The sequence below is a fragment of the Aulonocara sp. 'chitande type north' Nkhata Bay genome, linkage group LG4, assembly GCF_057382095.1.
Source record: "Aulonocara sp. 'chitande type north' Nkhata Bay isolate Kocher_YH1m ecotype deep benthic linkage group LG4, A_spYH_male_GT1.1, whole genome shotgun sequence".
NCBI lineage: Eukaryota > Metazoa > Chordata > Actinopteri > Cichliformes > Cichlidae > Aulonocara > Aulonocara sp. 'chitande type north' Nkhata Bay.
In genome coordinates, this window is record NC_141347.1 from 32,673,051 (window position 1) to 32,685,123 (window position 12,073).

The 12,073-nt window shown below is 40.7% G+C and overlaps 1 protein-coding gene across 2 annotated transcripts; it reads right to left on the minus strand.

The window, feature by feature from the left end:
- Positions 1-1,051: 1,051 nt before the first annotated feature.
- On the minus strand, positions 1,052-3,794 carry cox6a2 (cytochrome c oxidase subunit 6A2). 2 transcript variants are annotated; one of them, XM_086289996.1, is made up of 4 exons: positions 3,655-3,794; positions 1,747-1,813; positions 1,371-1,513; positions 1,052-1,270 (listed from the first exon to the last, which is right to left on the minus strand). In XM_086289996.1, the coding sequence occupies exons 1-4, from the start codon at positions 3,664-3,666 to the stop codon at positions 1,181-1,183; spliced, it is 312 nt and encodes a 103-aa protein (XP_086146122.1). In that variant the 5' UTR covers positions 3,667-3,794; the 3' UTR covers positions 1,052-1,180. The 2 variants fall into 2 exon arrangements, with proteins under 2 accessions (XP_086146122.1, XP_086146123.1); XM_086289997.1 differs by lacking the exon at positions 3,655-3,794 and adding an exon at positions 2,173-2,328.
- Positions 3,795-12,073: the final 8,279 nt, after the last annotated feature.

Consider the following 12,073-nt stretch of genomic DNA (forward strand, 5'->3'; position numbering starts at 1 on the left):
ACAAGGAATTATACAAAATTTTGTAGTGCAATTTTTTGTCAGTGGAGTGGGAATCTGAGGACCTGCAGGCAATCAGGATATTTGGTTCTGACCAAAAGTTCTCATTATTCAGAATCATATACATTATATTAATTGATCATAACCATTAATTCGTGAATGTGTAGATCAGCTGGAGAAGATTTTATTTCTACTGCTGGATAGCTTTATCAATAAGCCAACATAAAATAATTTCTAGTTTAAAATCTCCCCAAGTAAGCTTTAAAATTGATGCTATTTTGCATTTATAATATAATGTAGTAGAAAGCTGTGTAACAGAGGAATAAAACACAAATACATTAAGATTGTACTAGAGTAAATGCATTAGGTTAGGTGGTGGTGTTGGGCATCGTAACATCGCTCCAGTCCAATGGAAGTCCAGCCATACGTGCATTTCAGAGGCAGCCCTGCTGTTACATTTATCACTACAGTATAATTGTGCAGCGCTGCAGACAGAACAGCTGGAGAGAGGGGGGTGACACCGGAGAGTTAACCCACCTCAATTAGGCTAGTAAATGTCAAGTTAACCTAACTGTTGTGACCAGGCTCACGGAAACTCAGCATTCTGTGTCTTTAAAAACTGGTCATGCATAAAAGTTTTCAGTCGGGGAAACAGTTGCCAAAAATTTTATGTGGGCTTGAGTTGGCGTGAAGCAACGTGCCAGTGCAGTCGTCTGGATAGTTTGTGGAAAACAATGCACCTTTATGACACGGTGGAATCTGCCACCGAGTCAGGTCACTTATGATACTTGATGCTACTTATTGTTTAACAATAGGAAAAAACTGATGTTTGATAGAATAATAGTTTTATATTTAAAGCCTGATATATGTTGGATTTTAATCTTTCTAAATTTGGCACCCCTCATGGAAAAACTCAGTGCAATCTGCAATCACATTGGTCTAAAATGTAAATACACTTTCATCACAGCACCACACACAGACACATATTTTGTGTATTGATTAAATTAAAATGAGCACTTCTCCAATTTAAAAAATGAACTGGCACTCATGGTAATACAGCACAAAGTGGTTTTATTCCTGGCTGTCTACTTGGCCCCTCAGCCGTTTTAATTAAACCAAGTAGACTGCAGACCGGAGTTTGAAGCATGCAGCAGGATAGAGCCGAGAAACTGAGCCGATCCTTTCAGTGATGGGAGCTCTCGTAGCCGTCAGGCAGAGGGTTGGTGTGCGGGTTGTGGAACAGACTGTGGTTTCCATCTCCCCAGGGAAATTTCTGGAAGGGGACATATAGTATTTTGGAGAAAATGATATTGAAAGAGTGAGCATTTATAGTTAGAAATGGTTGTTAATTAATACATTAACCAGAGACTCACCTTGGTGCGGATACGCAGGTGAGAATATGGCACAAATTCGAGCTGTTCATGTGAGTGCGCCTGGGCCTTCATGTAAGCATTGGCTATGCAGACACTAACCCCAGGAAAGGCCAAGACGATGGTCAGTATCTTCCAGGTCTTTGCTGTCCGAAACAACAGAAATACACAAGTGAAGCACTTGTTAAAGCACGAGGAATAAATCACAGGACCTGCCTCACTATTGGTCAGTTTGTGATTATTTGCCAGAGCAAGGATAGCTGTCGGCTCTGCAGACATTTCAGTTAATGTTCAACTAAAAAGTAAATGTGCCTAGTTTTGATCTCTAATGGGGAGGCTTTGAACCATTATGGTATTTAGTTATAAAGGACAGGCTGACCTCCTCCTTCATTGCCTGAATGTGACGCAGCAGCAAGCACCCGGCGAGCGGCTAAGGCGGCCGACATCTGAACAGGTGGAATGAGAGAAAACAAAGTTTAATAGCAGCTGTAGATATAAATAATGCACTTTTTACACCAGAGTGCACGTAGAAACAGACAGAATCTGACTATTGGAATTTAATGTGCAATATAAAAAGTAAAATGAAGCAACATTTAATTATTTTAATTTTAAGAAGAAATTAAAGATCAGCTGAAAAGAACATGCAGTGATAAGGTTATTTAAACCACGTGTGTCATGTGCTTTAGTACCAAACAAAGTAGCTACAAAGCACGTTTGAGCAAAGGCCTACCACTGCTGGTGTATGTCCAGAATTTTGACAGCCCCTTTTTCAGTTAAAATACAGTAAAATCTTGTAAAAACTTACTGTTCCTCAGGTAGATGGTGCTCAGTATTCGTTATTGTCCTCTTATTTTTATATCAAACCAGTTCTTTCTCCTCCCCGTTTGTCCTTCAGTCTGTCCTAAGCTGAACTCTTTGTCAGACTCCTCCCCATTTCAGCCTGACACCGGGCCAAGAAACATTTATATTTGGTCAAGTGCAAAGGCGGGCTGATATACATGACGAAGGGGATAGGAAGGAGGTGCTGCAGAGCACATTCAGCCTGCATGAGAAGGGCTCAGAGTTTTTAGATATAAACAGTGTGTTTGCTTTCATATGTAGTTTCATCCGGAGCATAGCGGTGAAAGTGAGAGAGACACTGGTTCATCTGTGGGTCGAAGGTTCAAAGTAGTCTGGAGTTTATTTACACTTAGCATTATATTCACATCAGTTTACATCAGCAGTTTACATACATCGTGCACATGCATGCACTGGTGATTTGGGGGTTTTAATGATCAGTTGACATCTGCAGACATCTTTAAAAATAGGATTCGAGTGCACACATTTTAATTTATCTGTGTATTTACAGTGCTGTGAAAAAGTATTTGCCCCTTTCCTGATTTCTTTAAAAAAGTGGTTTTAAAATGGTGATTTCATCTTTTAAGAGAAGAAAGACATCCAAACCTGCCCCTAAACCTAATGGCAGATGGCAGATGAGCTTCTCCAAGAGTGCCTCAGGCAGCAGTGATGATGAATAAGAGAAGGTCCTGTCATGTAAGACCAAGCATGCATGGGATGTACCATCAACAGACAGGAAGGAAATCCTGCCAGTGGTTAGAAGCACCAGATCCACAGAGGCAGGACTAAGAAGATGAGAGGGAGCTTTTATTTACTTATGTAATTCTAGTCTTTTGGTGTCATTATATTGGTACCTCAGACTGAGGTGTGCATCTTTTTGATAGACTCAAGGAAGCAGCAGAAATATCATCCTAAATCCAAATGTACGCACACCAGGTCATAGATGCAGTTTAATTTTGGCTCTAATCTACTTGTAAAACCCTTCATTAATGTGTTAGGTCTTAATTGACTCGTCAGAACTTAAGCATTAAAGGTCAAGAATTGTCATTAGGAGTTGCTGATGAAACTTCCAGAGCTTAATAAATCCTCAGAGTCTTCAAATCTTGCCATAACAAAGGACGACCATTGAGTTGAGGCTCAGATTGAGGATCTGTTAATGAAGCTAATTAATGCCTTCAAAAGCAGGCTATAAAAAGACATTAAGGTGCTTTCACTCTGTAATTTCCGGCGTCCAGAATGTCATTAAGTAATGCAGTTAAAGACGAACTGTGGAAGTCAAGACAAGATCTTAATGATGAAGAGAACTTTGAGATAAAACTGCAAGTTTGCTGAAAAGAAAAGCCCCAAACTGCTGCAAGCCTGGTGTAGCATCTCACGTGAGTAGTGGCACACGTTTCCACTCATGATTACAGTGGGTCCATGTGAGAAAGTCAGTAATAGAAAACCTTACCTGTGACATCATGACAAAGGTCAGCTCTAGTCCTCAAGTAAACTTCTTGATGAGTGGATAAATAACGTTTAAATCAAAGTTCCTGGCCACAGTTAGAAGCATTTGATGAAAAAGTGCGTCTATTCTGCTGCGAGATGTTTGGCAGTCAGTGCACAGAAAAAGAGCAGACTGTCCAGCAGATGGGGTAGTGCTGCTGTGAAAAGCAAACTGTCCTTAAACGCTCCTTTAGGCCTCCTGTGCTGTTGCTCTGTAATGTTAAACACTTTCATTTCTGCACTGAACACTACTTCCTCCCTCTGAAAGTTCAGCAGTTTCATTAGAGTTCATTAGACTGCTGCAAGTTTTGTCATATGTATCGATTTTGGTTGATTTATTGCACACATCTTGGATGCCGAATGGTGTTAACGGAGTCTGTTTTACACCTGTGTCGGGTCATAAATCACATTTTTTAAAAACTTTTTTAACATTAAAAAATATCTCCATAAAAAGGTAGCATCTCCACTTTGAGTTCTCCTCTCCATGAGTGTTAATTTGCGATTTTCACACTCAGTAATGGCTTTGTCGTCTCTGTTTGGACGGCTTCAGGCTGCAGAGCAAACAGCAGCGAGAGCCAGCGGTGATGTCAGCCAGACATGCAAGCATCCTGTCTGAACGTCTAGCACTTGTGTTATTTTGGGCAGAGGTTAGGCGCCATCTCACTGCACACACTGAGGTTTGCATGTGCTGCAGCTGTGCTGAAGTTAAAGCGGCCAAAACTGCAGTCAACCTCAAGAGATGTTATTTCAATCGCCCACTGACCTATCAAAGCTCTGCGTTGATAAGTATCTGTAAACAGGCATTCAAATCGAAACAAAATGTATTCGGTATAGAAGTTCACGATTCATATGAGTCTACTGTTGCAGAACTTTAGACGCTCCAAAAGTTGTGCAAGAGAATCAGATTTAACAAATTAAACTAAAATATTACATATATTACATTGTTTTTGGTGTTATCCCCTTTTTTGTTATGCAACTGTTATTTATTCAGGTGGGCAGAGTTTAGTTCATATTAAAAAACCCTCTCGGTTTTCACATTTTTCTGCAGCTCTACTGTACTTTACTGCTTTAGATCCATGGAGGTGGCACCAAGGAATATGAGATCAGTTTCTTGGATGGTCCGTTTACTTTGATCTCAAATGTATCACAAAAACAACACAAAACCCAGGGAGTGTGGCAGTTTGGCAGATTTAATTTGCTTTTTGTGATGTTCGTTATTATGAATCACACTGGCTTACGTGGCTGTTCATTTATGTTTTCCTCTAGTGCCATCATAAGGTTGATAACTTCAAAGAAATAATAATCCCATTAGCCTAAGCTGCACTACTGCGATACTGAGCATGGTCAAAATTACTCCTGCTTAGCAGCGCTGTGCCTGAATTCTCACTATCTGAGCTAAGTGTCTCTCCAGCATTGAACACAGCACCTTTGTCTGTAGGCAGGATGAAGGACAGCTGCACGCAGATTGAACTGATTCAACAGCTTTTCTGCACAAGCTTCAGGAACAGCGCCTTTCAGTAGTGTGTGTGGAGGCAGCCAGAGGAAACACTGCAGACTAAACATGGAGAGGCACGTGTAAATTAAAAATATGGGCAAACATCGCTGAGGTGATAGTCTTGTAATTAGTCTCATTCCACTTATACTTGTTTTGCATTTATAGAACAAATGGTTTAAAACATCCATCAAACTGTTCTGAAATTTTTTTTAAAAAAAGGAACCTCAGGTGCTTCGACCCTTCCTGACATCCCTTAACACCCACACAGCTGAGTCTGTGGATATTTCCTGCCAAGAGAAAGACAACGGTGGATTGTATGCAATGCAATAAGTGTGTGAGATGTTGGACAGAAGCGAAGAGAACCTCCGCCAGCCTGTCTCACATGCGTTCACATGAGAACAGCTCACACCTAAGCGCTTTGTTGAATTAAGAACTTCAAGGCTACGGTTTCTGTCATTAAGCAAACCAAATCAGGATTACAAATCATTTTGGAATGGCAGTTTTTCTACCTTTGATTATATGTATATTGAAAGTATAGAGAAATAATCACTTAAAATAGGAAGTAAGAGATGGAAATGGACCGAATGCTATAGGGTGGGGTACACTCTGGACATGTCGCTACACTGTCACATGGCTAACGCAAAGAAATAAGAGCGACCATTCACACTTGTATTCACACCTATGGGCAATTTAGAATCACCAATTAGCCTAACCCTACTAGCTGCATGTCTTTGGACTGTGGGATGTAGTTGGAGTAGCCAGAGAAAACCCACACAGAGATTGGGAGAAATCCACACAGAAAGCCTCTGAGCAGATGGTGGTGCAGAGATTCTGCTGTGAGGCAACAGTGCTAACCACGGTGCCACTGTGCTGCCCCTTAAGTAGTAACAGAACAAGTACATATACAGTACTGTGCAAAAGTTTTAGGGGGGCGAGAAAAATGCTGTAAACAAAGAATGCTTTCAAAAAATGGAAGTGTTAATCATTTATTTTCATCAGTCAACACAATGCAGTGAATGAACAAAAGAGAAATCTAAATCAAATCAATATGTGGTGTGACCACCCTTTGCTTTCAAAACAGCATCAGTTCTTCTAGCTACACTTACACACAGTTTTTGAAGGAACTCGGCTGGTAGGTTGTTCAAAATATCTTGGAGAATTAACCACAGATCTTCTGTGGATGTAGGCTTCCTCACATACTTCTGTCTCTTTGTGCAATTTCCAGACACACTCGATGATGTTGAGATCAGGGCTCTGTGTGGGCCGCACCATCACTTCCAGTACTTTTTGTTCTTCTTTATGCTGAAGATAGTTCTAAATGACTTTGGCTTTGTGGTTGGGGTCGTTGTTTCTGCTGCAGAATACATTTGGGGCCAGTAAACAATCATTTATATTTCCAAGAGCATTCATTGTTTACTGCATTTTTTCCACACCTGCCTAAAACTTTTGCACAGTACTGTACATATACAGTCCATTATAAGTGAAACAGTAAGAGAAATCTGCAGGTGCATAGTTTGCTTATTTGGCATTGATTGGATTTATTCAGTAGTGACACAGCTAGAGAGAAAGCATCTGCTTCTTCACAGACAAAAGTCTGTTAAACTGCCTCTTTTCTTTTCTTTTCTTTTCTTTGCCCCTGCGACTGAGGATAATGTGTCTTGGTGAACTGGAAATAAAAGAAAATAACAGTTAAAAAATTGACAATGGCTCAATAAACCTTCTCCGGTCTGAAAACTCCTGAAGCAGATCTTTCATTGTTGCCCTGATTTTAAGGAAACGCAGCGGATTATCTGTTTCCATCTCTTGCTGTCGTTTGCATTTTTCGGTGTCGCTCCAACCGCCCGCATGCTCCCTCTCATCACGTCTGCATTTTGTTTCCCTCTTGCCTCGCAGCTCCATCTTTGCCATCCTTCTCCCAGTGAACCCAGTATCTCTCACCTGCATATGTCCATGCCTACTCAGTCTCACCTCTCTTACTTTATCCCTGAACTGTCCAGCCTGAGCTAGCCCTTTGAGGTACTCATTCCTAATCCTTTCTATTCTTGTTGCTCCCAATGCAACTCTAAGCATCCTTGCATTTAATTAAAACTGAAGGCTCAGATTTGAGAGTCCCGATTTAGGGATGGGTGACTTGCTTTCAGTGTGTCGCCACTGTTTAGTATTGTCCCAATCTCTGGTTGTGCAGTCTTCTCCTTGGGGCTTTAGATAGAAAAATACATGCAAGGCTTTTGCTTTGTTTTTTTGTGTGAAACTTGCTCATTGTCATGAGTCAACCAGTGCATACAGAGTCATGCAGTTTTAGTATGTTTTCATATTTTAATTGCAACTTTTATCAGTGCCTAATATCGTTGCCTTTTACAGTGCAAAGTACGATAGTAGAGTCTAGTATGAGCTAATCTGCTGAGGGGAAACAGTTCAACCTTTCTCTTATGGGATGAATATGAGTGAGACAGGACTGCAGAGTGACTGGGTGCAGACACTTGAGCAAACCGTGAGAAGCCAGATTTGACCATCAGTATTGCCCCACCATGACTGAGACGGGAGGGGATCCAGAGTGACACGAGCGGTGTTTCTCCACAGTGGAAACTTCCATATAACACCCATCACATGAGCAGCGCCCATGTGGACAGAATGAGTGGAGGGAAAGTTCTGTGTGTCTATTATCTGCTGTATGGATGTTTTCCAACAGTCTGACATAACACGCACACTTATGTGCCACTCAGGTTTTACTGTATGAGACTTGTTCAAGGTGTTTTTGTTTTAATTTTCATCTGCAAGTGGAAATGTTCAATGCTACTGAACACTGAAGTTGTTCACAGGACTCTGGGCAGCCCTATGTAGCAGTCAGCAAGTGTGAGCAGCTTTGCAAAAGCAGAAGCTGTGGCATTTTGCTGGTATTGAGCATTGAAGCATGCATTAACACGATGCAACAGTCTTCCCAGGATTGGTTTTCTCCAGCAAATTCACCCCAAAGTCAGACCATGCAAAGCTAATAGAAGCAGCAAAAATCCCAAGAGCTCAATTTCAGCCTCTGCAAGGCCTCAGCTAGCATGTTGAATGTTAAAGTTCCTCACTGTACTTTGAGTAAAAGCCTGAACAAGTGTGGCTTGTTTTAGAAGGATTGCCAGGAGAAAACCTCTTCTCTCGAAAAAGAAGATGATAGCATGGCTTAGGTTTGCAAAGCTGCATCTGAAAAAACCACAAGACTTTTGGAATAATGTTCTTTATGCAGATGAGACCAAACTGAAGATGTTTGGCTACATTTTTAGAAACACAGCAAATAATCAAAAGTACCTCAAATCAACTAAAGCTTGGACCAAACTGGGTTATGCTACAGGACAATGATCCTAAACAAAGCAGAAAATCGTCAAGCGAATGTTTTTGAACTATAACAAGAATCAAGGTGCAACAATGGCCGAGGCAAAACTAACTGCCTGTAAACTAATGAACTAAGCAACATTGTAAAGAAGAGTGGGCAAAAATTCCTCCACATCCATCTGAGAGACTGATGAAGTCATACAGTGAACAATTATTAAATTATCACTGATAAAGTTTGTTCTACAAGCTACTGAATTATGGGTTGCACTCAGTTTTTCAAAGGACTGCACGGGGCCATGCAAAAACTTTCTTTTGCTTGTGGTTACGTTAAATATAACCAAGATGTATATCTGGAACTAAAGCATGCTAATAATGAAACTAGGATCCTTATGGTGATGCAATATAGCCTGCAAGCTATTTAATACATAATACATACGTTTCATTCCATATAGTCAAATTTCATTTAACATTTTCAAACAAAAACAGTTCCTAAACTGATATATCATCAGGTTTCCAGAAATGTTCTCAGCTTTCTTTCACAAACAGTTATTTTGAAAAATTCTGGGAGCTCAATTTTATGATAGACTCCCTGATTAAATACTGTTGGTGTAGGTAACGTCTTCAAAAGACACAAAAAAAAAATAAATAAATTGTGAGAAGTTTCAGCCCTCCACAAGCACTGACCGAACTTTTAGCTGAAACACCTTCCCTAAAAACCAGCACCAGTACAGTCACTCGGCAGGTCTTTGTGTTCTACTCTTTATGCTACATGGAGCTTAACACTAATATTAAGCCCCCCTGGAGGTGACCCACAGTGCTTCACAAGCTGGATGAAGACGAGCATAAAACCTCCAATAAACAGTTCTGTTCCAAACTGCCACAGCGAAAGTCTACAAAGAGTAAACAATGGTTGTTTTTCCAGGGTGAAGGTTTACTTCACTGAGACAAAACTGTTCCTTTCTGATGACAGATACTGACATTACGAGCAATGATAAGTAATTCCATGTGTTTGTATTTACACAAGACCACCAAGTTGATCATCTTATTGGCTGCAATTGGAAAACTTAATATCAAAGGTGACTTTAAACCTACTCAGGTGTTTTTCACTGTCCATGTGCCCTCGTTACATTGTATCCAAGTCTTTGTTAACGCTTAAGTTTGGTTTCGCAGTTCCTGTTGAGCATCTTTGTTTGTTTTAAGTGTCTCGCTTACCACTATTTTATTGAATCAGAACATTTCAGTCCAACTGACCTTCATCAGGTACAAAAGGATGTATTAGAAGCCATGTAAAATGCATACAATACATCGTTTTGTACCTGATGAAGGTCAGTTAAAAGCAATGTGACTTATTAAAAAAAAGTGGTAAGTAAGTTTGTAAAAATTCTTTCTCTCTCCTATGCATCTGTTGTTCATTCAGGTGTGCAGAGATTTTGAACCAGTTGTTTATTTTAAATGAAAATGGAGCCGTGACTCTTTCTAAATGCTACCTGATTGCTTCTTATTGACAAGAATGTGTCATATGTGCATTTTAATTTCAACAAATAGTGAAATGGAGACCAGAATTAAGCCTTTGGCCACAACAGTTATGGAGCAGGCATCGATGACATCAAACACGACACTGATTAAAGCGATTTTTATTTCCTGTTGTGGACACAAACATGATCAGCTGCAGACACCATGGACGAGTCATTCCTGTTATAATTCTTTGAAGTCTGCTTAAAGTCCGACTGAAGGGCGTAGTTGCTGCGTTGTAAAGTAACATCTCTGTAGATGTCTGCGTGGAACCTTACGCTCAGTGTCTGACGATGAAAGCTGCATCACTCGGACCAGAGGGGATCCTAGCAGATGTGCTGAAACCGTAACACGCCCATAACTCAGACTGAGTATGCAAAGGGGGATTAATGTAGAGAGGGGGTTGCAAAGCAGCTTGCAGGTGCATCAGCAAAAGTAGATGGGCTAAAGTAACTTATATAATACTCCCTGTGTGGGATTTGCCTAATGGGTGCGTAATAGGATATCAGCTGATCTACCAGGATTAAGAGGAGGTAAATCAGAGTCCTCAATTCAACTCTTACCCAAAGTGTCAGCTGTTAAAAAGTCAATTGTACAGGTCACTCGTGCTCTCCTCTTTTCTTCTTAAAGGACACATGAGGGCAACACATGGCACATTATATGTATATACTGGGGTACAGTGTTTTACCGACCACACTGAACACACCGTCCAGATGTGTCTCTCCAAACTGAAGTTATATTACTCTTCTCTCGGTTAATGAGCCAACACACTTCATACCACCCGCTCTTCTTTTCAGAGCTTTGACTTCTCCTCGTGATAAACTCGCACACTCCTTATAAATGCATTGTTTTAAAGGCACCTCTCAAATGTGTAGACAGATAAATATTTGGAGGTGAATCATGGGTGAACGAGTAATGAGTCAGACGTGGCTCCTGTTATTGTCTTACGCTCGGTACCACCAGGGGAGACGATGTGGTGGTCTGCACGTGTGACTTCAGTTTTCCTTCTGTGGCGTCTTTAAAAGCAAAAACATCGCATGTGGTTCTTCGTTCCAGTCAGACGTTTGCATCGAGCGCTGCCGTGCCTCAGGTTAAGACATAAACTTAAACATTACATTAAAAAAATGGCTTTCATGCACAGGACCTCACACACTCTATATGATCCTGAGCTTGGCATTGATATTGCCATGGGTTAATGCTTCTTGTGCCCAGTCTCAACAGACTGTAGTGGCACACACTGCTGTCTATGTTGTCCCAGAGATGGCAGCTGACAGCCTGTTTTAAGAGATTACAATGCTCCCCTGTAGAAAAGTTCTTAAAATTACATTTTAATTGAGGTTTGAGACTACTGGAGACACAGCAGTACCTTGTGCACACAAATATAATAATGTCGTCATGTATTAAGTCTGCAATTTCCAAGTTCCTTTTTTAACCGGGATATTTGAATTTATACGAACAGATTCTTTTTGTATACTCCTTTCCCCCCTCTGTTTAGGAGGTGCAGTATTTGTTCTACTAACAAAAAGCAGGAAAAACCGGCCTGCTGTTAAACATTATTTAGTTTATGTGGAAAAGGAGTTCAGATGTGTCATAATTATCTGCAAATCATCTGTCTTCACTTTCATATATAAATGTTTTCCAGGGCATGGGTGCTGTATTTGCATTAGTGAGCAGGGAAATTGAGTTTGTGTGTGTGTCATCAGCTTTTTTCATAGTTGTTCCTCGAACTGAAGAGAGTCGGTATGGAGAAAACACTGTTGTGTGTTTTTCAGTGGCCTTTTGTCTGAGCTGTTTAGAAAAGCATCCAAATTTGTAAAAAAAAAAGCATCAGCAGCTGGTTTGGGAGACGGTTTGCTGGACCTTAGATCCCAGGAGCTCAGTGGAGAAGGTGGAGAACCGGAGATAGTGAGATTATGAAGCATCCCACTGCCCTGGACCAATAGACTGCAGCCTCGTTATCCTGGATTTGGGAAAGAGGATCGACATGAAGGACAAAGTGGCAGGTTAAAAAACAAAAAGTAGATTTTAAAGGCTGATATGATAAAACCAGAGATGCAAA